General features: G+C 41.9%; 2 protein-coding genes across 6 annotated transcripts in view; one reads left to right on the top strand and one right to left on the bottom strand.

The window, feature by feature from the left end:
* Positions 1–3707: 3707 nt before the first annotated feature.
* On the bottom strand, positions 3708–10965 carry HNRNPDL (heterogeneous nuclear ribonucleoprotein D like). 2 transcript variants are annotated; one of them, XM_045473584.1, is made up of 8 exons: positions 9976–10965; positions 9022–9190; positions 8762–8923; positions 8180–8311; positions 7920–8034; positions 7034–7204; positions 6612–6704; positions 3708–5458 (listed from the first exon to the last, which is right to left on the bottom strand). In XM_045473584.1, the coding sequence occupies exons 1-7, from the start codon at positions 10416–10418 to the stop codon at positions 6634–6636; spliced, it is 1263 nt and encodes a 420-aa protein (XP_045329540.1). In that variant the 5' UTR covers positions 10419–10965; the 3' UTR covers positions 3708–5458; positions 6612–6633. The 2 variants fall into 2 exon arrangements, with proteins under 2 accessions (XP_045329540.1, XP_045329541.1); XM_045473585.1 differs by lacking the exon at positions 7034–7204.
* The window catches only part of ENOPH1 (enolase-phosphatase 1), a 38863-nt gene continuing 24645 nt past the window's right edge, over positions 10955–25172 (top strand). Inside the window, exon 1 of one of the 4 annotated variants that reach the window (XM_045473590.1) lies at positions 10955–10970. Coding sequence is in view for 2 of the 4 variants with exons in the window: in XM_045473588.1 (XP_045329544.1) it covers positions 11592–11675 (84 nt within the window). In the remaining 2 variants the exon portion in view is untranslated. Of the gene's footprint in view, positions 10971–11330; positions 11676–25172 lie in introns of those variants that run through there. The other 3 variants (XM_045473588.1, XM_045473586.1, XM_045473589.1) reach the window with 3 other exon arrangements.

The raw sequence follows: 25172 nt of genomic DNA, 5'->3' as shown, positions 1-25172 counted from the left end.
TTTTTTTTGCGTTTTTATTTTATTTTGAGAGAGAGACAGACCACTAGTGGAGAAGGGGCAGAGAGGGAGACACAGAATCTGAAACAGGCTCCAGGATCTGAGGTGTCGGCACAGAGTATGACGTGGGGCTCAAACTCATGGATGGTGAGATCATGACCTGAGACGAAGTCGGACGCTTAACCAACAGAGACACTCAGGTGCCACAGAAGTATATATTTTAAATAAGATCAAAAGTAAAATTGGGGAGTCTTTTTGTTTCTGATGCAGTCGTTCAAATGTATAATTTAAAAGAACTTGAATTGTATCCATACTGCATGTATTTTAAAATCACTTTTCATCCAGAATATGAAGTAATGCATACTCGAAAATGCCTTTTCCTTTTCCTTATTTCCAATGATATGTTAAGTGCAGTGCTACAGTCCTAGAAAGTAGTAATGAAAATTCTTAGACTTATTTTCAGTATTTAAAAAAAATTTTTTTTAACGTTTATTTATTTTTGAGACACAGAGAGAGCACGAACAGGGGAGGGGCAGAGAGAGAGGGAGACACAGAATCTGAAACAGGCTCCAGGCTCTGAGCTGTCAGCACAGAGCCCGACGCGGGGCTCAAATTCACGGACCATGAGATCATAACCTGAGCCAAAGTCAGACGCTTAACTGACCAAGCCACCCAGGCGCCCCTATTTTCAGTATTTTAAAAGTCTGATAGAAATCACAGATTTTAAAAAATCTGCACAAGCCAATGAAAATATTATTGCTTTGATTTTGACTGGCAATAAATTTGGTGGTATGATGCTGATTATCACACTATGGAAATTCTGATTGGCTCAGTTGTTTAAGCATTGGACTTTTGATTTTGGCTTAGGTCATGATCTCACAGGTTCATGGGATTGAGCCCTGCAGCAGTCTCGGGATCTGCCAACAGCAGAGAGCCTACTTGGGATTCTCTCTCTCTCTCTCTCTCTCTCTCTCTCTCTGCCCCTCTCCCCAGCTTGTGCGAGCACTCGCTCTCTAAAAAAAAAAAAAAAAAAGTATCATCACATGAGAGCAATATACTTGATAACATGTATTCAAAACATATAGTCCATGGAAGAATATATTTAAAAGACTTGTCCTGGTAATGGAAAATGTTGGAACTATCCTAAAATACCACTTAGCCCCCACTATCACATCATTCTTTCATCCTTCCACTTACATGGTCTATGAGAAACTTATGTCCCAAATGTCTCATGGTTCAAGAGACAACTTAAATAATCACTGTCAATCCCATTGGACAGATCTCTCATGAGAATAAGGAGTTTGCTACAGATTATCAACGCTTCAGTGTCATCAGAGGAAAAAGAATCAATTGTACTAAAATCTTATTTTCCTACAAAAGATCTCAGTACTTACAAATTAATTGTATTAAAGACTGCTGACCAATCTTAATGGTAACAGATCATTCCCATAGTTGGCAAAAGCTTGTTCAAAATCTAGGACTCAAGAGATGCTTAAGGGAATAGAAATCTAAGATTCCAAAATGTAGTGCATTTTTTTTTCTTTAAAGATTGTTTGAGAGAGACAGAAAGTGCAGGCACACACGAGCGGCAAAGGGGTAGAGAGAGAGAGAGAGACAGACAGCAAGTGAGAATTCCAAGCAGGCTCCGTGCTGTCAGCCCAGACCTCCGCACAGGGCTTGAACTAACTGTGAGATCACGACGTGAGCCGAAACCAAGAGTTGGATGCTTAATTGAGACACGCAGGTGCCCTGTGAGTTGGTATTTTTAATTAGCTAACTTTTTTAATTAGCTAACCAAAATTTTGCATAGGGCCTTTTGTGGGGTTGGCAGCTCCTGTCTTTTAATAAAACTATCACCCTATGTAAGTGTTGACAACCCAAGACACAAATACCCAAGTAGAGAACATCTGAAGACACCCCTTGTGCAACCTCATCAATGATAGCAAATTCAGTAAATTTTAGTCAGTTACCATAAAAGCCACCAACTGCAAGAGCCTTTTAAAGTAGATAGCTTTCAAAGAATTTCTCTGAATCCACCCTTAAAATATTTATGTATGGATAGGCATTTTTCTGTCAGAAGAGAATTCATTTTTGGTCAGATTCTCGAAAGGACATAACCACTGGAACAGCATAAGGAAAATTTTTTTTTTTTAGAGAGAGCACGTGCGAGCAAGCACATGAGCAGGGGAGGAGCAGAAAGAGGGAGAGAATCCCAAGCAGCTCCACACTGTCAGTGCAGAGTCTGTTAGGGGACTCTATCTCACAAACCCTGACATCCTGTCCTGAACTGAAAATTGAGTAGGATGCTTAACCAACTGAGCCACCCAAGCACCCCTGCAAGATACTTTCTTACATATTTCTAATTTGTGTTGGCCTTTGATAAACTCTAACCATTCTGTTATTCAACATTTCTAGGTTTTAAGTAAATCAGAAATTATACTGAATATCCTTTTTAAAACTACAACTCCAGGCACCTGGATGGCTCGATCGGTTGAGTGTCTGACTCTGGATTTTGGTTCAGGTAATGACCTCACGGTTTGTGGGACTCTCTTCCCCTCTCTCAAACTTAAAAGAACAAACACCCTACAACTTACTCCCAACACCCTCTGACAATATACCTCCCCCCAAATGGGGGTACACCTTTTTAAAAAGATTTTTAAGTTTTCTCTACCCCCAACGTGGCACTCAAAACTTACAACCCTGGGATCAACACACATGCTCCACTGCCTAAGCCAGACAGCAACCCAAAGGGGTGCACCTCTTAAATGACTCCTAAAAGAATAAAACCAGGGGTCAAACTGCCACATAAACACAAATCTTCAGAATGTTTATTTTCCTGTAATCCCCAGGACAGCACTATATTCTACCCTAGTTTATAAAAAGCAGTGGTTGAAGTGTTATAGGTGGTTTCTTACCATTTCAACCAAAATTTGTTGAAATTCCACATCCAACCCAAGACAAAAATACGAAACCCCATCTAATCCTAACAGACCATATTTTATGAATGACTTCATAGAAAAGGCAATAAAAAAATAGTTTATACAACTGCAGCATCCTTAAAAGTGATTCAGTGAAATTTAGCATCCCGTGGTTGACATCTTATCAAATCTTGGTATTGGGTAGTGATGAAGTTTTCATATATCAAAAAATTTAAAGTGTAAGATTATCAAGAAGTCCAGTCCCTATCACCATTTTGAATGATGCATCTGAGAATGGAATAAAAGCTCTGCTTATCCACATTAGTACCCCAACACACATCTTAATTCTTAATATCCCCAATTATATAAATTTAACTGAAACTAATGAAATCAAGTTTCTATTAGGATGAGGAACACCACACAGAACTTGGTCAAAACCATTCAGATAGCATACTTAACAAAATAGGCTACTTGAATGTTTGTCATAGGCTTTCAGAATTCCCATCCTCACCCCTTCAATTAACTTATCAAATTACTTAGTTCTAAATGAATACTTCAGGGTATCTTGATAACTTTCATTCATCAAAATCAAGTGCCTAGAGCACTTTTCTTGGCTTATTTAAAATTTACATCATTTGGCACTTACAGAGCCTAAATTCTTAATAAGAGTCCAAAGCCTCAAGGGGGTAAAAAACCAAGCACATTGTTTTTTGTAAACCTCAGACAATAATCTCTAGATGTAGTGTATTTCTTCAAAGCCATATATACCAAGACTTGATTGAAGAGTTTGGATTTTGTTTAAAAAGCCTTTATTCATTTTTGATCAGGGAAAGGACAATCTCAATGTCAACTTGTCACCTAATCATAAATTTGAACTTAACAGGATTCACTGCCCTAGACACTGCACCTACAGACTTTGACAACATAACTTAAAATGAAAATCTCCCTTGTTCCCTAAGGTTGCATGTTGAAAGAATAAACAGTCCCTTGCAATAACCAACATTGGTACTTGGCCTAGGTTTAAGGTCAAATAGCAAAACAGGAGCAGAACAAGGCCAAGTGCATTGTAACTTGATAGCCAGCGAGTACAAACATCATCAAAGAAAGCTGCAGGCACCAAATAAAACAAAAGGCAGGTTCATCAGCATAAAAAATTTACATTTGGTTGAAGGTGAGGTCAACTGCTCTGCATATGAACGAACACGTATGCCAATCCTAAAGGCTGATGTAGAACCACAGAAACAAAACTTAAAAAAAACCCTTAAATCCAACTACACTGAATGTAAAATTTGAAGCTTAGATTTACCCAGGAATTTCTCCAAAACCTAGAGCTAAAACTGCTTGATTCACCAGGAAAATCTGTTGTAATGACTCAGTCACCTTAGATTTGCATTGACATACATAAAATTTAAATTACTTTTCCTCACTACTCCTATGCCTGAATATGGAATGCTTAACTATGCAGCTCATGCACTAATGCATTAAAAATGATGGAATCTACTAGCATGACTTTTTCTAAAAACTCACACCACATTAACAGTTAACACCCAATATAGCTTCCTAAAAACCCCCTAAAAGAAAACATTTTGTTCAGTTTGGTGCTTGCTGTGACAATACCAATAGAATACAACTGACTTCCTCAAGTCACTACTTCAAATATCTGCATCTAACTTTTGCTCAAATTTTAACCACCTCATACCTATCTGCCAAAATCCTTGTAACGATTTCGGATACTCAAACTGTAGCTCCAACACACTGTTTAACAGTGCCTTTTCCCTGGGTATATCTGGATGTTTTAATCAAGAAAACAAGTAAAGTCATGGTATTACAATTAGCCAAAGCTCTAACAGACCAGATTCTGAATGAGCTTACCCTAATCAATGGCTTTTCAGAGACAGGAACAAAGCACAATCACTTCTACTTATGAAAAGGAACTACCAACATGCTTTGTGCTAAAAAGGTACAGTTCTTCAAAATATAATCCAGAAGACTGATGGTCTGCTAGAAAGCTTCCACTAATGACAACACTATGACAAGGTCTCCAAATACACAGAGTAACGTTACAGGTGTGGTGGAAACCTCAGCAGGGAAATGAAGCTTTAGAGCATAGACTACATTTAACAAAAAGGGGGAACAGGGGCACACTGTAGCTGGCTATTCGTAAAAGGACCACAGTTTCTCCCTATGGACCAATATTCCCTACAAAATAAACTGTGCCTTAATTATTGCTTATTTTAAATTACACTTTTACAGAGCTATTTAGTACCTGACGCAGAAAAACAATCACATAAGGAAGCATTTATTTGAGGTTTAACATGAAATCATACAAATAAAATTTGTATAAACACAAATCCACATTGAGTCATAACACAGATAGCAAAAGACAAAGTAAAAACAAAGAAAACTAATTGGCGGCTATATACAGTTGGACACAGTTGTATCTTGTACACTAGAAAGTCTTTTACAAAATAATCATCTTAGATCAACAGAAGACCAATCTTCAATGTCGTCCTGCAAGATGGGTTAACTTTAGCAATCTCCTCCTAAAAACAAAAACAAAATAGCAATTAGATTTGTGTAACTCTGAAAGCTTTCAAAGGTCCACTTTCATGAATTGTTTTAAGTCCTCAATTTATTCTTTTCTTCAATAATTAAAGATCACATGCATATTCAATTGCAAAATGTAGATTGGGTAATTAATATTCACCCTGCAGTTCCCAAATGATAGTGAATTTAAATTTAGTAAGGAATCAGGGAATGCAATGTTCCCATATTCAGACTGAAGTATACTAGATTTAGGTCTACTAGAAGCATCTCTAGTAAGCCAAAAAATGCTCTTACAAAAATGAATTCCTAATAGGCTTATTATATTATAAGAAAACGAATTGCTGTGTGCATATGATCTTTAATTTATATCCCAGATTTTAAAGTTCTTGTTTTGGTTTGTAGATTTCACTATTAGCTATAAAAAGAAAAAGCAAGCATTAAATCTTAAAGAATGAACACTTAAAATGAGGCTCCACAATTGAAATACAACACTAAACAGAAGACCAAAATGATTAAGCTGTAAAAAGGCATTTATGTACTTTAACTCCTGTAAAAAACCATTTAAGTTAAGTTTAGACACTTAATCTTCAAAAAGATTAAAAAAGAAGCCAAAGTCTGAAGTTTTCCACTTTAATCTTTACGCTGGTACATGAAGTTGGAAGAGACCATACCACAGGACAGCGTTTTCTGGTGTATGCCTTGCGCTCTGCCCGCAACGTGCGACCCCCAGAGATAGACGTGGTCAGGGTGACACACGGCCTGCAATGAAGTTCCCGCTGGCGGGTACAAACAAGGTATAATGTCAGAGTTAGAAGACAACATTCTTGTTTTCCTTAAGTTGTACCCATTTCAGTACTTTACCTGTTAATAGTTCTAAAAATGTTTAATTATTCCTCTAGACCACCTGGTACACAAAGCAAACAGAAAAACTCTTAAGTTTTTCTGTAATACTAAAGAAGGTGAGATAAGACTTTAAAGTTAAAGATCTATAGACACTTTAGGCAAAACAGGCTCATAAAGCAATTAAAAAATTAACAATTTAGTAAAAACAGACTACATAATATTTTGTTTTTACTTATTTTTCATTTGTCTATTGATCTTTAAATTAAATTAGACATTTCCACTGGTTTCTTGTACTCTTATACACACCTGTTTTCTCCAACGTCCTCCTTTAGTATGGCTGGTAATTGTTTTGGTGATTGCCACCCCCTCGAGACGCCTTGCCGTAAGTGCTCTGTTGGCCTATTTTGAAAAAATTACATTAAGAATGCTTTCTATAAGTTTCATCATAAATATTAACAGAAAACTATTAAATGTGTAATACTCTGCATGCCAAAACATCAAAATCATGTATTTTAAATAGCTATTATAAACTAGTCATGTATCACATACTCCAGAACATTTCTAACCAAAGTCTTTTGTCAGTAACCATCCTATGACTATCAAATACTTCAAAAACTCCCAAACACTTCAAAAAACGGAAAACCCACACACAATTGCAGAATGGGATTGCACTTTTAACACTGAATTTTAATACCATTGGTTTATGAAATTAAGTTAAATATTCTTACCACTGTAGTCTGCATATCCCTGTCCATATCCATAGTTCCCATAGTTATACCCAGTATAATCATAGCCGCCATAGCCACTATAGTTTTGATCACCACCATAGGCACTATTGTAATTTCCATATCCTTGATCATAATAGTTATTAAATCCTTGGTTCCAGTTTTGGCCCTGACCTGAAACAATGCACAGTGATTGTTAGGAGACAACTTCTGACCCCCAATCCTAACATAAAATGTTGTGTTCCTGTCTCTCACTCCACAAATCTTAAACAAGCAGAATGTACATCTATATTGCTATCTGACTGGAGAAAATTATTATTTTAATTATCATAAAAGGGGGCAGAAAGTCCAATTGTGCCAGTTATCAAGCTTCCTACATGTAATGGAAAATCAGGACAGGGGCACCTGGGTGGCTCAGTTGGTTAAGCAACAGACTCGATTTCAGCTCAGGTCATGATCTCAAGGTTTGTTGAGTTCAAGCAGAGCCTGCCTTTGGTTATCTTTCTGCCCCTCCACCATGCGCACAGGTGCGCACTGTCCTTCAAAATAAATAAACTTTAAAAGGAAGGAAAATCAGGAGAAGGTGAAAACAGGTAGATTGTTTAGCTTTAAAACAAGGACTCCTGCCCAAAAAAACCCTATCATGCCATGATGTACCATGTAATCTTAACCACATTAAGTGGTATTATTTCTCCATTAGTAATGGCCCTGTCAGGCTGGCCATTCTTTGAAGAGGTGAAACCAGTAAACTAACAAAAACCCACCCACTAACCTGAGAATTTTTCATATTCGAACAGTTTAAAACTAGCTTTACTTTCTTATGGGCTTATTCCTATTTAGCAATTTGCAGCCTAAACCACTGAGCCATCTTCAAAGAATGAAGTCTCACCTCGTCCACGACCCCTAGTACCACCTCGTCCACCAGCTGCAGCACCTCTTCCTCCTTTTTGTTGTTGCTGTTGCTGCCTATAGACCTCTTTGGGTTGTGCAACTTTGATTTCACACTACAAACACATTAAAAAAACAAATAGAATTTTTACTATGTCAATCCCTTTTATTCTTCTCAAAACAAATTGAGAAATTCACTAAAAGAAACAAAACAAAAACCACCCTCAACATTTTCACTTAATAGAATCAAGATGGCTTTACCTTCCCAGAACCAATTTGATGATATCTGCTTTCTAACAATTTCTTTACTGGCTCTTCATCTGTATATGTAATAAAGCAAAATCCTCTTCTTTCATTTGTTTTTGTATCCATGGGAAGTTCAATATTTTCAATCTGAAATCAAGAAGCACACTCACGATCATCCAGTAACGATAAAAGCTACCAAAAGGTGTTAGAATACCCCAGGTCCTTTCCAAGTTTCAAACACATATTGCATGTTACTCTAGTCACATTACATCTGTATAAAAGCTCCTACTTTACTGTCAACTCAAACTGCAAAGATTCGTCTGTGAAGCATTTAGAAAGGAGAGCAAAACTTCATTTATTATTTTGTACCCAATAGATGCCGTTGGTAGAAGTCCAAACACTGACCACACCAAAGCACCTGTGATTTGGCCAAAACAAATTCAGTATGGGTTTCCATCATAGCACAGTAAACAGTGATTAAGGTAGTGACTAAAAAGGACCTGAGTAGTTAATCTCTTCCACATCGGTTAATGTTCTTTTCTGTAAAAAGCCGGGGATTATTACATAAACATACACAAAAGTAGTCATAAAGCGCACCTCTCCAAAGGCTCCAAAATATTCTTTAATTTGTTCTTCAGAAGTATCTGGGCTCAATCCACCCACAAAAACCTTTTTGGGAGGTTCTTTCCCTTTTAAAGCTTTGGCCCTTTTGGGGTCTATCAATTTGCCATCCAGTTTGTGTTCTTTCAGTTCCAAAACCTAGAAGACAAATTTAATCTGACAACGCTATGCAAGGAAAACCCCCAGACAATTTGCAAAAGTACACAGAAGGACTACAATGCAAAACCTGCTCCTACCTTATCAACACTAGCAGCATCTTTGAAAAGCACAAATCCAAATCCTCTTGATCTTCCAGTCACTGGATCTGTTTTTATTGTACAGTCTACAACTTCCCCAAATCGAGACAAATATTCAGTCAGATCTTTCTTGCTTGTATCCCAGCTCAAGCCTCCAATAAACATTTTACTAGAAATAAAGTTATTTTTTTAAGAAAGATTAGCAGCGCCTCACACGATTACTTCAGTCCTGGAGTTACGTTAACTACGAACCAAGCACGGGGAAGTTTAACTGTTTATGCAAGGAATTCAATCCGGGTCTACAGATCAAGTATTAAAACAAAAAACACAACCCCTCTCCCCAATTCCATCGAGGTCGCTTATTCGAAACAGTGGATAGCGTGCTCGCCATGCTTCATGATACGAAGTTTAAACGAGACCAGCAAAGTACGTTCGATTGCTTTAAGATTTAAAAACCCCAACTTCCTAAGCTGATCCCTCACAACTTAGGTTCATCCTCTTTCACAGCTGTCAAGCCAACATGCCACCTAAAGAACTCTTAACACGTCCTGGGGATCCAAGTACCACTCACACACCGATTCCAAACGAGTAATTCTGTAACACCGCCCAGGAAAACTGCGCGAGGCCCTAGCACAGACACAATGAAAAGGCGGCAGCAGCTGCAGCATGTGGCGCAGCGAGGCCGGCCCCTCCCCCTCGGGCCCCACGCGGCGCCTGCGCACTCGGGACACAGACGCCGCCGCCGCCCTCCTCCTCCAACTCCTCCGCCCTTCCCCCACCCTCCGCTGGAGTCACCCCTCCGTTTCCTACTTTCCTCTTTCCTCTAAGCTAGTGGGGCCCGGCGGGCACGCGAGGAATCGACTCGGGGCAAGAACCGGGATAGCGCGCGGCTCCCGAAGGATGAAGGGCGCGTGCGGCGCGCTGGGGGAGGGGGAAGAGAGAAGCGTGCGGTACCCGTCATCCTGCTGATTCTTGCTCGCGTTGATCTTGGATCCCTCTGCGAATTCCTCTATGTTGCTGTACTCGTTCATGTCCTCCATGGTGGTGGAGCTGTCGGCCGGGGGATGCTGGCGCGCAGTCCGGGTCGCGGCAGCAGCGGCGGCGGAGCGTTGTATGGAGCTGGATTTAAAATGGCGGCGGAAGAGATCCGGGCGCCGCCTGCGCCCTCCCTTTATAGCCGCCCCTCCCGCCAATCGGGAGGGCTGCTGGGCGGTGACGTGGCGCTGGGCCCGGCGCGCCCCCTGCCGGGCGGAGCTGGAAGCGAGCGAAGGGAGGAGCGGGGCGAGCTGCCGAGGCGCCCGCGGCCGCCAATGGGAAAGGCTGCGGGAGGCTAAAGTAGCGGGAGCAGAGGGGAACAATGGCGGCGGCACATGGGAGAGCCGGGGCGGGACCTCCATCGCGGCCCTCCCGGTGAGGAGCGAGGTCGCGGGTGAGGGGACGCGGGCTTAAGATGAGAGAAGCGTCAGAAGAGAAAAACGAAGGGGCGAAAAGTCCTGGGGTCAAAAATCCCGAGCAGTGCCGTCGCAGGGCCACAGTCCCTCTTGTCTTGAGAGCCTTTGTCTCTGGCGTCCGGTCCAGCCCACTCCTAGTACGGAGCCATCAACCCCGCCTTTTTCCAAAGCCCTCGGTCCCCCAGTGCGGACTGCTGCGGTGGCGGCTGCTGCTATCGATTAGCACCGTGGCCGGGTCGCTCCAGAAAAAGGCGGACTGCGCCCGGCGCCGGCGGCTGAGACAGCGAGCGCGCTCCGCCGCGCGCACGCGTGTTTTGTCCTCGAGCTGGCTGGAACCAGCCGAACAGGAAGCGGGCGCGCGGTGGCCCCTCCGGACAGCGGCGCGGCGCGGGCGCCTCTTCCGCTACCGCCACAGGCGCGCGGGCCGAGGAAGCGCGGCGGGCCTCCCTAACCGATCGGCGGGAGCCCGGGCCGACGTAGTCAGGCAAACCAGTCCCGGTACGGCCTCTTTTGCTGGCTGAGGACGGGAGGAGGGGCGCGAGCCCGGTCAGGTTACTGTAAATATGCAAAAGCGGAGGCAGTGGGCGGGGAGGGGGCTAGGTGCCGTAGAGGGCAAGGGGCACTCACATCCCCGGCGCGCCACTCGCGGGGCTCCCGTCTGCACGTGCCCCGGGCCTCTCCCGCTCGCTCAACCAGTCTGCGGAGAGCGCGCGCGCGCCCGCGGACCCGGCTCCCGCGTTCGCTTCTTTGTTCCCGCCCACGCGAGGCCCATTTTGACGGATCGGGTTCGAGGCCCTCTGGCGGCCAATCGGCATCGACGCATTTACCTCCCCCCACCCCTTCGGAACCCTGCGAGGACCGCCCCCTTTCCCTGCCCACGTGGTCTCGTCCTCTGGCCCTTGGCAGCTCTGTACTTCTGGGCCCCTGTACGGCCGTGTGATCCACCTTTAGGGGCGTGGTGGTGGTCCTGTACCTTAAGCTTCGGGCCGCACGCGGTTGCCGGGTGGGCGATTCTTGCGGGGCTGTCGGAAGCCCAGAACGGTGCTGAGGGCGCAGCCGGCGCCGCCCTCTGCCCTACCTACCAGTAGGCCGATTCTGGTAGTTGCATCCGGTAGGGAAATGGTCGTGCTTTCCGTGCCCGCCGAAGTCACTGTGATCCTGTTAGATATCGAAGGTACCACAACCCCGATTGCTTTCGTGAAGGTGAGGGGCGGAAGGGAGCGGGGAAGTGACTTGTACTTAAAAGCATTAAAAACATTTTTTTTAGGTATTGCAGGCCTTGTACCACAGACGCGAGGCGTAGGAAAGGTGGTGTGGCTTTGCGCCGCTCTGAGATGGGAGGAAGTAGAAAGGCTGCGGCAGGTTGCGGGGATCTTTTCATCACCGCACCCTGTTCATCATCCTCGCCATTCCCTGTCCTTGGTTAGATGCTGATGGGTGGGGAATGGGTGGAGATGGTGGCGAAAAAGGGTGGAGGAGGGCAGATGCGCTCGGACTGGGAGAGGCGAGGTGGGCGCCCCCCGCCGGCCAGGTGTGCTCCCTGTCGCCCCGCAGGTGAGCGCCTGCTTGGCTCTAGGTTGGGCCTGGCTAGGCGGTGACTGCGATGGAGTGGTCCTGGAGACATCTAGTCGCGCAAAACGTAGAGTGAAGTGTCAAGATAACTTTTCAGGTAACCCTGGTATCTTGGACCATGGTGGTTATTCTTCGCCCCTTCCCACTCTTGCAACATTAGTGGCCAACTGCACGCTTCGTGTTATTGGATTGGGCAAGGTGGAATGTAGCGCTGATTTATTAAGCTATAGATCAAACATGTCTAGATTCCGTTCATTTTCCTCTGAACACCATGGAAACTTGAAGCTCTTACACAGAGCCTTTCTTCTAGAGTGTCATTATTAACCAAACACTTGCCTACACGTAATTCATAAGCATATAGCTCTGCTTTTAGCAGAGTTTTAAAAAATACATACATTCTATCAGAGTAAGTAGCAAGCATTAGTGTAATTTGTAAAAGAATTCCTTGGTCTAGTCTACCCTTTATTTGATTTCTAGAGGTTTAAGATAAAAGCATTAACTAGAAGCGTTTACATACAGTAATAGGTTACTTACAACGTAGGAAAAACCCATCTTTCAACAAACAAATTGGTCTGAGTTTTAAATATTTTTAAGTTTATTTGTTTATTTTGAGAGACTGAGAGAGTAGGGAAGGTGCAGAGAGAAAGAGGGAGAGAATCCCAGCAGGCTCAGTACTGTCAGCACAGAGATCATGATCTGAGCTGAAATCCAGTCGGTGACTTAACTGACTGAGCTACCCAGGCACCCTGAGTTAAAAATTTATTTTATTTTATTTTATTTTATTTTTTTATTTTTGAGAGAGAGAGAGAGAAAGAGAGCACAAGCAGGGGAGGGACAGAGAGAGAATCTGAAGCAGGCTCCAGGCTCCAAGGTGTCAGCTCAGAGTCCTAGGCGGGACTTGAACCCACAAACCGAGAGATCATGACCTGAGCTGAAGTTGTCTGCTTCACCAACTAAGCCACCCAGGCACCCCGTGAGTTTTAAAATTTTTTGTTAGTTTTATTTATTTATTTATTTATTTATTTATTTATTTTAAAATGCTTATTGGGGCACCTGGGTGGCTCAGTCCATTAAGCATCTGACTTTGAGCCCTGCGTCAGGCTCTGCGCTGACAGCTCAGAGCCTGGAACCTGCTTCGAATTTTGTGTCTCTGTCTGCTTCCTTGCTCATACTCTCTCAAATAAACATTAAAATTGTTTTTAAAAAATGTTGATTTATTTTGAGAGAGAAAGAGGAGCAGAGGGAGAGGGAATCCTCAGCACGCTCCACGTTCAGCACAGAGCTGGAAATGGGACTTCATCTCACAACCTTGAGATCGTGCATGACCTGAGCCAAACAGGAGTCCCACTCTCAACTGACTGAGCCACCCAGGCACCCAAGTTAGTTTTATTTTGAAAATTACCTGTGAAGAATGATTTTCTTGATGTCAATCAAATAAACATTTTAGGACTTCAATATAGAACCACTTGCAAATTTTTTAGAAGAATCACAATACCATCTTAGCACATGTTCCTAAGAAATCTAATTTGACATTTTTTCTCAGTTTTTAATCATGTCAGAGGCCTCTGTAGAAATGTTCAGGATTGACCAAATGCTGATAATGGAGTTGACTTTCTTTTTCCTACTGATTGTGACAGAACCATTGCTTTCTTAGAGTTTTCAGAGAAAAAATGATTCCTCATATTTGTGGTTTGTAGTTCACAGTTTATTATCTCCACCAAGGGTAATCACAGGAGAGGTAGTGATGTGGCATAAGATATATACATACCATTCTTGGAAAGTTGGTTAGGGAATAGGATACTTCATGCAAATCAGTTTTTTTAATGCTTATTTTGAGAGAGAGAGCAAGAGCAAGGAATCGGCAGAGAGTGAGGGAGAGAGAGAGACTCCCAATCAGGTTCTGTGCTGCCAGTACAGAGCCCAATGTGGGACTTGAACCCACAAACTATGAGTTTGTGGCCTGAGCTGAAACCAGGAGTCGGATGCTTAACCTACTGAGCCACCCAGGTAGCCCCATGCAAATCAATTTTATAACAAAATATAGGTGCCTCTCCCACCTCTTCCCAATCCTGTTTTCTGCCAGATGACATTATGAGCCACTTCTTGAAATCTTTGTTTATGGTAGACTTATTCTGACATCTTCCTGAGAGTTAAAATGCCTTCATGGCCTAAATAGATTTTTCTTTTTTTTAAGTTTGACACTGATCTATAGGTAAAGTCAAGGCAGGCTACAAAAATGATTTGGGGATTTTATTCAAAGGATAGTTTCTTGTGCTTTGTCCTATAATCTATTATTATTTTTTCATAATGATTATCGATCTATTGTAGTCTAATAACCTGTTATTAATTTGTTACACATTACTTTATCAAAACTGGTGTTTCTAAAAGTATGTTCATCACTTCTCTGCCTTTTGGCTAAGATCAAGTATAAAAGTATGTTGTGTTTTTTTTATTTAAAAAAAATTTTTTTTAACATTTATTATTGAGAGATGGAAAGACACAGAACATGGGCAGGAGAGGGGCTGAGAGATGGAGAGACACAGAATCTGAAGCAGGCTCCAGGCTCTGAGCTGTCAGCACAGAGCCTGACACGGGGCTCGAACTCACAAACCGCAAGATCATGACCTGAACCGAAGTCGGACGCTTAACCGACTGAGCCACCCAGGCGCCCCAAGTATAAAAGTATGTTAAGAAGAGCGTTAAGTCTGTGTGGATATTTATAGTAACTATGCAAAAAGGATTCCATTATTAAATGCACTTTTGGGAAATGTTAGGCTATACATATTCAACTAGGTTTCTTCATTGCACAGCTTCTCTGAGCTTTTCTATCATACGTACCCACACACACACACACACACACACACACACACACACACACACACACATATGTTTTATAAGTCTTCAAGAGAGTGGCATTTCACAAATTTACTTGAACAAAAAACTTTGAAGACTATGTCAGAGACTAACTTTTGGACATCTTTTATTTATTTATTTTTGTTTGTTTTCGAACATCTTTTAAAGAGGTACTAAATTATGTCCTTCGTGAATCTCTGAGGATGGAGGTGGGAATTAGACTTTATTTACTTTGGACTTTATTAGTCACATTAGGTGTATGGAATATGTAGCCCCACTTCCTATGGAAACAAACATTGAGTATTGTATATAGGTGACTTGTATACTTGACTCATTCTCAGAAACTCTGAGGTGTGTGCACTGTCTGCATTTTACTGATAGGAAATTAAGGTTCTTAAAAGTTGAACTATTATACCTAGGATTTGAACCCAGATTGTCTGTCTGAGAAACTCTTACATTTTACATTATTGCACTTGATCTCTAAAATGGAAACCACAGTGCTTGTTCCGTGTCTTTGCTTGGCTTCTGTGTATGTTAAATGACACAATTGATATGATAACACTTCAGTCAACACGAAGTATCATAAAAGGATATGGTAACAAATTTTAATTTATACTACCTCTTGGAGGAACGCCTGGGTGGCTCAATTGGTTGAGCGACCGACTTCAGCTCAGGTCGTGATCTCACGGTTTGTGAGTTCGAGCCCCACGTCGGTCTCTGTGCTGACAGCTCAGAGCCTGGAGCCTGCTTCTGATTCTGTGTCTCCCTCTCTCTCTGCCCCTCCCCCACTCAATGCTCTGTCTATCTCTGTCTCAGAAATAAATAAGCATGTAAAAAAAAATATATACTGCCTCTTGGTGATAGCTTTAGGAGTGAACCCTTGAACCATAATAACTACAGTTGAGTCTTTATTTGCAGATTTGGTTCTGTAGTTGAATATACTATGAAAATTGAGTATTGTCAAAAATTGCTCTTGAAGCAATTAGGAATTAGGAAGCAATTTAGGAAGTCATTCCTCTTTATAGGCTGATTTCCATTTTCAGTAAGTCATGCATTCATTTTTCCTTTAGGGTGGAAACATACCCCTGCTTCTTCCCTTTAGCATCAGAGGAAGTAGTTGGTTTGGGATTAGGTGATATAAATGAAAAATATGTTGTGTCAAACATTGGCCTCATACTGAGCCACTCACACTGTAAGAGACAGTGGGAAACTGAGACTGTTTCATTGGGCAACAGAACGCCCCCATTAAGTGGAATAACAGATTGCCAGCACTGGCTCTGGTTATTTTTTCCTCTCCTTTTTTTTTTTTTTTTTTGGGCTGAGCACTTACAGTTAAATGTGTATATGATGTACCTTAACTATATAAGATAGCACTTTTTAAAAATAAATTTTATTAATGTTTATTTTTGAGAGAAAGACAGTGTGAGAGAGGGAAGGGCAGAGAGAGAGGGAGACACAGAATCTGAAGCAGGCTCCAGACTCTGAGCGACATGTCAGCACAGAGCCCGATGTGGGGCTCGAACTCACAATCCGCAAGATCATGACCTGAGCCAAAGTCGGATGTTTAACCAACTGAGCCGCCCAGGCGCTCCTATGTAAGATAAAACTTAACAGTTTGGAATAACTCGTGGGATTCCCTAGACTCCTCCCAGTCTGGGAAATGGTGTTCTCTGGACAGCCTGCTGCTCTGTTACGACATGCCTCAGCCCTTAGGTGTCAGACAACAAAAACAATGGTTTTATTTACCAGCTAGTGTATCTTATTTTCTCTTGAGTCATAGCATTGTCTAATTTTTAGAACAGGAGGGGCTCCTAGATGGAATCATGCAGTGAATGTTCAACCGACTAATTAATTTCTCATGAGTTGATGCCTGGAGGGATGTCCTGTGTGAAGATCATTACAATTTGTTGGAGGCAGAGCAGCGGTAGAGCCCAGCTTTCCTTAGATATTCACAGTGCATCTGAATTCTCAAAGCCTCTAGCCCCGCCCCTCACTGCAGGCCCTATGCCTCTGGAGTTTGTTTTCTTTTCAGGTGCTGATTCTGATCCTTTACAGTGCTGATCTCCTAACATTTTTTGGTCATATACACCATCAGCAGAATTGGAGCATGCATTGCCAGTAGAATTTATAAATTGTGAACACATTTTATGGTCTAATTATGAAGTTATAAAACACATTGGAATTTGAAGATGAGATTAAAGTAATAAATGTAAACAAAGGTTGTTACACTCTGTTCCCTTACCCTGTTGAATCATCTTGCATGGCCGTGGAGCCACCACTTGATTTTTGTCCATGTGTTGTAATACTCACTTTCTGACTTTGCATGGTGTATTATTCCAGTGTTTTTAATCTATAAGCCTGTGAAATAACACCATCACCTGTCTCTGTGGTTATCCTGTCAAGAGCCTTCAACTATTGTTTCTGGGTTTGGAGACAATTATCCTCTCGTTTCTGAAAATACTCTTTAATTTGGTGGGTTTCCTGTTGTTACGTGCTGAATCTGTACACCTAACAGTTGATGTAGTTATGTTCTATAAAGTCACCGAGAATCTTATATTAGCAAATAATGAATCATTGCCCCTAGAGAAAATACAGGGTTAGGTTCCTGTGAGCCTCTGGTCATAGCGTTTCTGTGAGCTGATCAGTAGTAACCTTGTCTTATGTGTGTTTCTGTTTCCCTTAATATATATTATTGATAGATTAACATTGAACTCGCAGCCAGTGGCACTGTAACTCATGCTGTAGTGTAGCCTATCTATTTTTTTTTTAATTTTTTTTTAACGTTTTATTCATTTTTGAGACAGAGAGAGACAGAGCATGAACGGGGGAGGGGCAGAGAGAGAGGGAGACACAGAATTGGAAGCAGGCTCCAGGCTCTGAGCCATCAGCCCAGAGCCCGACGCGGGGCTCGAACTCACGGACCGCGAGATCGTGACCTGAGCCGAAGTCGGCCGCCCAACCGACTGAGCCACCCAGGCGCCCCAAGTGTAGCCTATCTAAACACCTGTATTTTCTCCCTAAGGCACATCACAGTTTCTTGGGCCTAGGAACATTAGGCAGCACTTAGGCACTTTGCTTGGGAGCCCTTTTGAAGTGCAAGGTCACCAACAAAAAGCACAAAATGCAAAAAATATGGCAGTAAATCGACTCTGAAAAGGACACTTGTTTAAACTATGAGAGGTGAAACAAGTCAAATCGTCACTTTGTGTGGGGGAATGTGTACATCAAGTGTTTACAGATTTTTGCCACTTTGCATGTGTACCTGTTTCTGAATGATCAGGAAAGTGCAGCAAGTATTGATTTTGGGGTTACAAATAAACTTTAGCGAGTAGGAGAATTTGTAAGTACGGAACCAACAAATAATGAGGATTGACAGTATAGAGTAGTAGTTACAGGAATAGGTTTGGAGACTATACAGGTCTGGATTAGCGTTCTGGCTTCTCCCAAATGTTTTATGACAAGTTAGTTAATGTCTCTGGGTGTAGGTACATATTTCCTCAGCTATATTGTATGGATCTCTACCTCATAAGGCTACTGACAACGTTTAATGAATGCTTAACCCTTGAAAAAACTTTGTAAAATAAATGAATATATTTACATCAATATTTCATCCTACCACTGCAACAAATCGTAGTAGTGAATAGTGGGCAGGGAGCATGTTTTTCATTTATGCCTTAAGAAAACTTTGTGCTTGAAAAGAAAATCTTGGTAATTAAGAAGATTCCATTAACTGAAAATAAGAACCTGATTGGGATTTTTGTCCCTAAAATATATTAAGTGGGGCATGGTGGGTACCCTTGCCAGAGGCTCTTTGTATTTGTGCTTCTCAGACTTGAATGTGTATACAAATAATTTAGGGACCTTGCTAAAATGTAGTTGGCTCTTTTTTTCTTTCTAAAGATTTATTTATTTATTTATTTATTAAAAAAAACATTTTTTTTTTCCAGTTTATTTTGAGAGAGAACACAAGCAGGGCAGGGGCAGAGAGAGAGGGAGAGAGAGAATCCCAAGCAGTCTCTGCACATCAGTGCAGAGCCTGATTCGGGGACCGAACTCATGAACCTATAGATCATGACTTCAACTGAAACCAAGAGTTGGATGCTTAACTGACTGAGGCACCCAGGTGCCCCACCCCCTTTTTAAATTAAAGTTGTTTTTTATTTTTATTTAGAGTGAGAGAGAGAGAGCATGAGTGGGGTTAGGGCAGAGAGGGAGACAGAGAATCCCAAGCAGGCTCTGTGCTGCCAGCACAGAGCCTGACATGGGGCTTGAACTTGCAGACGGTGAGATCATCTCCTGGAGCCGAAATCAAGAGTTGGACACTTAACTGACTGAACCACCCAGGCACCCCCCTTTCTAAAAAATTTTTAAAAGATTTATTTATTTAGAGAGAGCACGAGTGGGGTTAGGGTGGAGAGGGAGAGAGAGAATCCCAAGCAGGCTCCACACTGTCAGTGCAGAGCCCGGTGTGGGGAACTCATGAGCTGTGAGATCATGACCTGAGCCAAAATCAAGAGTTGGACACTTAACCAACTGAGCCACCCAGGTGCCCCTAAAATGGAGTTTCTGGTATAAAGATCTGGAACGGGACTTGATGCTGAGTTTCTCACAGATGCCCAGGTGATGCCACTGCTGCCGTTCTATGTACCACACTTTTAAGGATTTAGGCGTCATAGAAATTTGCAAGTTATACCTATGTGTAGGCCTGTTAGCACTGCTCTTTTCTGATGGCCCATTTGATATGGTAAAGCAGACCAAGAAAGAGTATAGATGAATTAGAGATCTATCACCATTAACAGAACCACAACCTCTGAGAGAGAGGTTAAATAAATTGATTATGAATCAGTAAGGCTGTATACAAGGGAACAAGGTCATGCAGTAAGCCTGGTAGACACCAAAGGGTTAATAGCAGGTCGCCACTTCCCCAGCTTTTTTTTGCAAATCGCCTTCCAAAACTGAACTGTAAAGCAAAAGCCCCTTTCTTAAAGGACAAATAGAATTGTTAGCAAGGAGTTATGTGTACTTAGAGGAGTAACTAGATAGTACACTTAAGTGTTTATTTAGTTGAATGTGTATGTATAATAGAGACTTGCGTATAATAAGCCTTTGGATATCCTGGCAGAGGGGCAGGTAAATAGTGCCTTGCTAAACCTGTTGTATTATTTTCCTCCGGTCGCTGTAACAAAATTACCACACACTTAGTGGTTTAAGACAATACAGATTTATCATGTTCTACTTCTAGAGGCTCAACTGAAGTGGATCTCACGGAGTTAAAAAAGGTATTGGCAGGGTTGTGTCCCTTCTGAAGATTTTAGAAAATTCTAGAAAAATTTCTTTGCCATTCCCACTTTCTAGAGGCTGCCCACATTTCCTGGTTCTTGGGCCTTTCCTCTGTCTTCAGAATCAACAGTATGGCATCTTCAGACCAGCCTTTCAGTCTCTGACTTTGACCTTCCTACTTCCTTTTACCTATAAGGACCCTTGGGATTGCATCAGGCCCAACCACATAATCCAAAGATAATCTTGCCATCTTGAGAATCTTAATTTATTATATCTACAGTCCCTTTGCCATATGAAGTAACATATTCATAGGTTTTGAGGTTTAGGATATGGACATCTGAGGGTGGGGGAATTTTCCCCTCTACCATGCTTGGTTAGCACAAACATCTCTAATAGATGCCTTTAGAGGATCTAGGCTATAAAGGAATTAGAATTTATATTTGCTCCACTTGTCAAATTTATCATTAATGGTGTTGGATACAATCTATAATGTTTTCTTTAAGATTTGACAGTTTTTTTCTTATTTTTATTAATATTTATATTTGAGAGAGAGTGTGCACGAGCAGGGGAAAGACAGAGAGAGAGAGAGAGAGATGGAGACAGAATCTGAGCAGGCTTCAGGCTCTGTGCTGACAGCTCGGCCTGAGCTCAGCTCAATGTGGGGCTCAAACTCATGAGCCATGAGATCATGACCTGAGCCAAAGTCGCACACTCAACCGCCTGAGCCACCCGAGTGTCCCTGACAGTTTTTGTTTTAAAGATTGTGTTGGTGTTTAAGGATTGTGCTGGTATGGAGGTTGGTAAAGACATTGTGTAAGAGCTAGAGTTTTACCTCAGAGAATGAGGTATTTGGCAAGGTTTTGAATTAGATTAAGGGAAAAAAAAGATCTCAAACTAAACCTTCTGTGTTTTAGAAAATACGAATTAAACAGACAAATCCTTGATCGTATAAATATTTGTTTGAGGTAGTGGATACCCATTTTTTTGTTTTTGTTTTTTTTTTTTCAGTTTATTTTTGAGAGAGCATGTGCACATGCTAGCAGGGGAGAAGGAGAGAGAGAGAGAGACACACACACACACACACACACACACACACACACACACAATCCCAAGCAGGCTGTGTGCTTTCAGTGCAGAGCCTGACTCGGGGCTCAAACCCATGAGCTGTGAGATCATGACCTGAGCCAAAATCAAGAGTCAGACACTAAACTGACTGAGCCACCCAGGCGCCCCAGCAGATACCCATTGAGAGCAAATGATTGAGATCAAAATGATACAGGTTTTGATTCTATTTACTTATTTATTATTTATTTTTAAAGATTTTATTTTTAAGCTATCTCAACACCCGATGTGGGGCTTGAGCTCACAACCCCAAGATCAAGAATAGAACAATCCACCGACTGAGCCAGCCAGGTGCTTCTTGATTCCCTTTGGAAACATAATCCTGCTTATATACTTTTCTAGTGTTAGTTTAATATGTATATTTTTGAAATATATTTTAGGTTAAAACACTTTTAGAAATGACTGATGTATTCTTGATTGTTTACCGATGCTTGTAATTTACTCTTATATGTTCTTTTATATTTCAGCAGTGTATTTTAAAAGATAATAATTGAGAAATGTTGAGGTTGACATTTCTTTCTCATGAAAACTGCTATGTTAATTTTTTTTTTAACGTTTATTTATTTTTGAGACAGAGAGAGACAGAGCATGAACAGGAGAAGGGCAGAGAGACAGGGAGACACAGAATCGGAAGCAGGCTCCAGGCTCTGAGCCATCAGCCCAGAGCCCGATGCGGGGCTCGAACTCACGGACTGTGAGATCGTGACCTGAGCCAGTCGGACGCTTAACCGACGGAGCCACCCAGGCGCCCCAACTGCTATGTTAATTTTATAGTTTTTCTGGGAAGAGAGCTTGTGTTGTCTGGCAGTATATCCCAACTTTGGTTAAACATCCAAATGATAAGTATTGTCACTTCTACCGTTTTTAGCACTGAGAAATATATGATGCCCATTCTGCCCTCAATATGAAACCGGCTAGAAGACAGCCCTCAAGGGACAGCAAACTAGAAAATTCCTTCTACCTATACTGTTTATTATTTTTTTTTTTTAATTTTTTTTTCAACGTTTTATTTATTTTTGGGACAGAGAGAGACAGAGCATGAACGGGGGAGGGGCAGAGAGAGAGGGAGACACAGAATCAGAAACAGGCTCCAGGCTCTGAGCCATCAGCCCAGAGCCCGAAGCGGGGCTCGAACTCACGGACCGCGAGATCGTGACCTGGCTGAAGTCGGACGCTTAACCGACTGCGCCACCCAGGCGCCCCTACTGTTTATTATTGACACCAGTAACTGCAATTGAGTTACGTTCCCCGTCTTCATTGAATCTCTGAATTTAGGCTTTTTCATCTGCAAGGATGAGATAGTAGGATCTGGTGTGCTTATCAAGTGGTGATGAAGACTGAATGGAATAGAACATAGAACACTTTGAAAAATTATAAAGCTCTGTAGAAACACTGATGATAATGCAAGAAGTATCAGACTAAGGGATACAAAGAGTGCTTGTGAAGATTCAGTAAGGAAAAGGGGCAACTAACATTTACTGACACCCGCTCCACATATTTTCCCCACCATGATTACCTCCACCTCTACTCCTTATGGCTCTAGTCAAAAATACAGTAAGAATGAGACCACTGTATCTACTTTCAAAGAATTTATGGAAGCACTAGAATGGCAGGACTGTCTTGATAAGTAGCTGTTGGGTGGTTTACTTAACATTCTCCCAAACCTTCCCCATTGCTTCATTCTGTTTCCGAAAGGGACATATACCCATGTTTGGTACATGAGAGGATTTTTGTTGATTCAACCAGAAACAAAGGGAAGAGGCTTTGGAGAATCACTGTATTAGGTCTGAGTATATCAAGAAGTGGATGGAAAGCACCCCTGGCTTGACTTTCTGGTCTCTTACTCTACAACCTTTTGTGTCACTGCACTTGTATGATCTTTCCTTCCTTTCTCTCACATTTATTTAAATGCCAATCATGTGCCAGGCTCTTCTAGGATCCAGAATCCTTAAGACCCAGCCGTCACCCTCACGGAACCTGGTAAGGAGGACAGGTACATAAATAGGTTGTCTTGACACCATGGAAATCCTTTCTGGTTTCCTGTTGGCTGAGAGATAAAGTTTCAGCTTCTGCACTTCAGTGAACAGGATTTTCCAATTTCCTGTCCGTTTATTCTGTTACACGTTTTATAGCTGAAAATGCCCATTCAGGTCATGCCCTTTCATGCCACCACTGTTCCTTCAGCTTAGAATGTAATACTTTTTCCTCTCCAAGTGCAGGTTGGTTCCATGTACTCATTAACTTAAAAAAAATATTTATTGTGCTAGGCTATGGAAACGCAGAAGTAAGATCTGCTTCTGCTCTCAAAGGAGTTTTGTTTGAGCAGGAATTTCAGAATCCTCTCCCTCCTTTGTAGGGCCGTATATTTGCCACTGTAGCACATGCTGCCTCTGGTGTTATATTTGTGTCCTGTCTCCCAGCAATGTTGAGAGCTCCTCATGGACAGAGACTGAAGCCTTTCTTTCCTTTTTTTTTTTTTTTTTTTTTTTTTTTTTAATTTTGATAGCAACTGTTTAATTTACTTATTTCTTAGATGGAAAACCTGGTAGGTTTTTTAGGTAATGGTCGACAATTACATAGCGTAACTTTGTATGTATGAATTGATTGGGGCCCAATACAATCTAAAACATAAGAATTTTTAAAAAAGGCACATAAGGCATTCAGTAAATGCTCTGTGATGGTGGTATGATGTGTTCCAGAATGGTCATGGGCAGGGTTGGGACTGAGTTTTTCCCCACCTTGTCTGTCCTTGCTATTTCACATTTCCTCAAGGTAGTACTTTATCTCATTTGAACAGCATATAACTTATCTGAAGTGTTTCTAGAGTGACATTAGAATTTTCATTGATCAACATTTCTTTTTTTTTTTTTTTTTTTTTCAACGTTTATCCATTTTTGGGACAGAGAGAGACAGAGCGTGAACGGGGGAGGAGCAGAGAGAGAGGGAAACACAGAATCGGAAACAGGCTCCAGGCTCTGAGCCATCAGCCCAGAGCCTGACGCGGGGCTCGAACTCACGGACCACGAGATCGTGACCTGGCTGAAGTCGGACGCTTAACCGACTGCGCCACCCAGGCGCCCCAACATTTCTAAAACCTAGAAGTCCGAAGGAAGAAATCAGCAAAAAATGGACCTTAAAAACTATGAAAAAGGGGCGCCTGGTGGGCTCAGTCGGGGAGCATGTGACTCTTGATTTCGGTGTAATGACTTGGTGTCATGAGTTCGAGCCCCGTCTTGGGGATAGAGTTTACTTAAAAAAAAAAAAAAAAAAAAATGAAAGGTAGACATTTTATTAACAATTGAAATTAAGTTAAAAGGCTGTGGGGTTGGGGCACCTGGGTGGCTCAATCGGTTAAGCATCCTACTTCAGCTCAGGTCACAATCTCATGGTTCCTGAGTTTAAGCCCTGCAATGGGCTCACTGCTGTCAGCACAGAGCTGGCTTGAGATCTTCTGTCTGCCCCTCCCCCACTGGTTTTCTTTCCCTCTCTCCGCCCCCCCAAATAAATAAATAAACTTAAAAAAAAATTGGAGAAAAAAAAGCTATGGGGCACCTGGGTGGCACAGTTGGTTGAGCATCCTATTCTTAAATCTCGGCTCGGGTCATGATCTCACGGTTCATGAGTTCGAGCCCCACATCTGCACTGGGGGTGTGGAGCCTGCTTGGGACTCTCTCTCTGCCCCTCCTCAGCTTTTGTGCGCTCTCTCTCTCTCTCTCTCTCTCAAAATAAATAAGTAAACATTTAAAAAATTAAGTTTAAAAGTTAAATATATTCTCCTATGGAAACTTGTATCTGTTATTGTGAGAATAGAGGAAAGTCTTTTCCCCCCAAGTTTTTCTCAAAGTAATTCATGTTTGTTATAAATTGCACACA

The sequence above is a fragment of the Leopardus geoffroyi genome, chromosome B1, assembly GCF_018350155.1.
Source record: "Leopardus geoffroyi isolate Oge1 chromosome B1, O.geoffroyi_Oge1_pat1.0, whole genome shotgun sequence".
In the NCBI taxonomy this organism is placed as follows: domain Eukaryota; kingdom Metazoa; phylum Chordata; class Mammalia; order Carnivora; family Felidae; genus Leopardus; species Leopardus geoffroyi.
Note: the sequence above shows the minus strand (reverse complement) of the source record. Positions and strands in the feature narration are given on the sequence as shown.